The 3,902-nt window shown below is 41.7% G+C and overlaps 1 protein-coding gene across 2 annotated transcripts; it reads right to left on the reverse strand.

The window, feature by feature from the left end:
* Positions 1-276: 276 nt before the first annotated feature.
* On the reverse strand, positions 277-3,199 carry LOC137079444 (serine/threonine-protein kinase pim-1-like). Of its 2 annotated transcripts, XM_067447401.1 has the most exons (8): positions 3,065-3,199; positions 2,711-2,841; positions 1,944-2,216; positions 1,485-1,646; positions 1,315-1,409; positions 1,146-1,196; positions 666-1,044; positions 277-524 (listed from the first exon to the last, which is right to left on the reverse strand). In XM_067447401.1, the coding sequence occupies exons 3-8, from the start codon at positions 2,059-2,061 to the stop codon at positions 283-285; spliced, it is 1,047 nt and encodes a 348-aa protein (XP_067303502.1). In that variant the 5' UTR covers positions 2,062-2,216; positions 2,711-2,841; positions 3,065-3,199; the 3' UTR covers positions 277-282. The 2 variants fall into 2 exon arrangements, with proteins under 2 accessions (XP_067303502.1, XP_067303501.1); XM_067447400.1 differs by having other exon boundaries at positions 1,315-1,646.
* Between the last annotated feature and the right edge of the window lie 703 nt (positions 3,200-3,902).

Below are 3,902 nucleotides of genomic sequence, written 5' to 3' on the forward strand. Positions count from 1 at the left end.
ATCAAAACGGTCAACACAACGAAAGGCCCGCCTCTCCATTCATTCGATTGGACAAAAGAAAATAAACGCGATGACATCGGGCGCTTTTCCGCTCAGAGTTGACTTTTTTTCAACTTCATGCGCTCGGAGCTCTCCTTCAAAAGCGCGAGGCGCAGCAAGCGGTTAAAACGCGAGGCGCCCAGGGCGCATAAGCAGCGCGCATAACTCTCTGCCAACCGAAATCCATTCAAAAAAGGCGCCTCTCGCTGCAAAAACGCGTTCTGTGTGATCGGGCCTTAGGTGTTACTTTTTCCTCAGTTTGTTTTGTATGATTTTGGTCTTCTTTGTTGTGATGTATGGCTTCTTACCGTTTGATAAGCCAGGCATAGACCAGGTGTTGTCATCAATCATTCGTCTGTCTCTGCGTTCTGGGAAGCGTCCACACACCAACAGGAATAAGAGCACTCCTAGAGACCACACAGTAGCTGGTTTCCCGTGATACTTTCCCTCTGTGCGGTACTCAGGTGGGCGGTAGTCTACAGTGCCTGTAGGAAAGAGATTTGTCTGAAGCTTGAAACACCAATGACTGATGTTATTTCATTTTAAACAATGCTGAGATGTTGTGCCACCAATTTAGCTTGTCACTGGAACTTAAGTCCCAAACTACAGGTCTGATTAATACATACCTCTGAATTTTTCATAGCCAGATTCCTGCAGGAGATCCCCACATCCAAAGTCAATCAGTTTGACCTCATATGTTTCTGTGTTGATCAGCAGGTTCTCCAACTTAATGTCCCGGTGAAAAACTCCACGGCGACAGCACACGTGAGCAGCCATTGTTGTCTGCGTCATGATAAACCGCGCCGTGTCCTCGTTGAGGGTGCCATCGTGAAAGTTGAGAAAATCCCACAGATCTTTGCAGGGTGAGGGACGCTCCAAGACCAGGATATACTGGTCAGGCTGGTCCTGCCAGTCCAGCAGCTCAATGATCTCTGGAACTTTGGGGCCATTATTAACGAGGATTAACAGGCCGACCTCTAATGGGAGCGGTGCGGGATGACCAGGCTGAAGGAAAGATCATTGTTATATGACGGTGTTATCGTTATGTCAACACATTTTAATTTGAAGACCGTGGGAAAACAGCGTAGCGAGTGTAGCATACTTACAATGTGGATGTATTTCATGTCCTTTGGCTTTCTGGCAATTTTCACTGCCACCTGATCAACCAAAAAAAGTGTCAAGTGCAGTAAATAGTACAAAATATACATTAAAAAGGACTTCAACTGGATATAGTGAGACAAAACTATTTGATTGCTAATAAGGAAATGACAATACCTCAAGGCCATCCTCCAAGCGTTTTCCCTCAAAAACAGAGCCGTATCCTCCCTCACCAAGCATCCTGCCGATTTCATACCGGCTCAAAATGTTGCCTGTTAAAAGAGGAATCGTTTTAGATGATTGGAGAGAAGTGAGTGTAATGTTTGAGGTTATGGCCATAAACTCACCCTCCGGTGTCCCGTCCACTCTGCTGTTGTTGTGACCTGGTGCTGGACTGACTGGAAGGGTTTCAACCTGCTGACCTGCAGGAGGAAGGACTTCAAGACCACTGGAGAGAGAGTCCTGAGGACCATGATGAGCACAGGCACTGTCCTGTAGAGAACTCTGATCTAAAGCGGGGAATATCAGACAAATAATAATTAAACACTGCATAGTTATATCATGGTGATTCTTCAGGAATGTTTAAAAAATAAACGTTCTTCGATGTTTTATCTGTTCATATATAAGACATGTCCTTGATAAAACAATCTGATCATGACTTTATAACATGTCCACTTCATCCCATGGAACAGAAATTAATGAATTACGTTCCCACTGATGGATACTGATTTAAACCTGGACATTATGATGCTCTAGTAGACAGAAAACAGTTAGCCTACACATTTAGAAATGGTCATATGATTTACCCTCAGTGTGTCTCTCATATATCGCAGTGTTATCTTGGTCTGAGCTGCTGCTCCAGTTCCAGTGAAGAGACGGCAGCTTCTCAAAACTATCCATCCTCCTCCTCTTTCTCACTGGCATCTCATTTTCCTCACCATCACTGGCAGGCTGATGGTTTTCAGCCACATCGGTGCTGGATGTTGAGGACGTGCTCTGATGGGAGTCGCACACCTGAGCACTTTGAGAACTTTGTTTTCTTTTTTGGCCGATGGTAAAAGATGTCCGCTTGGTTTCATCTGTGTTTAAAGATATATGACATGTCCTGGAATAAAAATCTGATCATGGCCTGGATCGAATCTTCTGATTTTTCATCAAATGTCATATTTCTAATGAATGACACTAGGTTTCCATTAATGTATACTTATATCTAGCTGAAAATGATGTAGACTTTATGATGTACAGAGCTGTGATAAACAGAAAACAGCTGGTCATTGGATTTACCCTCAGCGTGTCTCTCACTAACGTCTGCAGTGGTCTGACCCTGACCTGAGCTGCTGATCCAGTGAAGAGAGCGCAGCTCTACAGAGCTGTACTTCCTCCACTGTCTCTCCTGACTATCACTTGCCTCACTAACAGACTGATCATATAACACACAGAAGAGATTTGACTTGGATTTCTTCCCATATCACAAGAAACAAAGAACATATCAAACAGATGCACAAAAATGTGTCAAAATCTTCCAAATATTAATTAACATTCATGTTAATTTGTAGCTTTTTGTGGTCAATACCTCAAACCATTTAAGGTAAACTGCAGAAGGGGCTTGACCATGATGATCTGCAGGAGGAAAGACTTCAAGACCACTGGCTAGAGGATCCCGAGGAAGACCATGATGAGCACAGGCACTGTCCTGAAGAGAATCTAAAGCAGAATACCAAACAAAGGCATTTTACAATAAATAATAGCCCAATGATTATTAAACATTGCATTCTCATGTTAAGGGGAGATTCAAAATAAAATATTTATGCCAAATCTGATCACTGGCTTGATCAAACTTCAGTTGTATTTTGATTTAATTTGTGATGGATTTGTAACGTATGGTAATGATATTTCAATGATATTCTCCAATGGTCATTTGATTTACCCTCAGCTCTAGTAATCTGGTCTGAGCTGCTGCTCCAGTCACGGTAGTTCAGCTTCACGAAACTGTCCGTCCTTCTCATCTTCCTCATTGGCATCTCGTTTTCCTCGCCAGCACTAACGGGCTGATGGTTTTCCGCCGCATCGGTGCTGGATGTTGAGGATGTGCTCTGGTGGGAGTCGTACTCGTTCACCTGAGCGCTAGAACTACGCTTTCTCTTCAGTGCCATGATAACAGTTGTCCACTTGGGTAACTCTATCATATAAACTTCAGAGAAGAAGCAAAGAGAAGCAGACTGAGAAAACTGACGGTAAAGTTTGCAGGTTTCACTCGCGCGACTTTGTTCAACGTTCCGCTTCTTTATGACGCCATCGCGCATTCCGAGGCGCATTTTTCAAAAGCGCGTGACATCTGAGAAAATGCTTATTTCCTTTCCTTGCTTCAATTTATATTTCTTAGGTATATTTAGGAAATGTTTCTACTTAAGACGTCTTGCCTCAAGGGCCTCGCTTAACTTTCACTACACAATAAAAACAACATTTTACTCTACAAATCTAAATTAATTCCACAGCCAACCAATCTAAAAACACATTCATAGACCACTATTATAAAAAAAAAGTAAAAAAAAAAAAGGTAATCATGTAAGTAATAGTTTAGGTTTTATTTTATTTATAATTTAAGTATTTATTTATTTAAGATTTTCTAATAAGAGTATAACCATACACAATTTGTCAAAATGTAATTTGTGACATCTCTGGTCAAGTGGAATATTAAAACACTATGGAGGTTATGTTTATAGTTGCTTAACAGCTACAAATTATATTATAACCTATAGATTAGT

This window comes from Pseudorasbora parva, chromosome 6 (assembly GCF_024679245.1).
Source record: "Pseudorasbora parva isolate DD20220531a chromosome 6, ASM2467924v1, whole genome shotgun sequence".
Taxonomy (NCBI): Eukaryota; Metazoa; Chordata; class Actinopteri; order Cypriniformes; family Gobionidae; genus Pseudorasbora; species Pseudorasbora parva.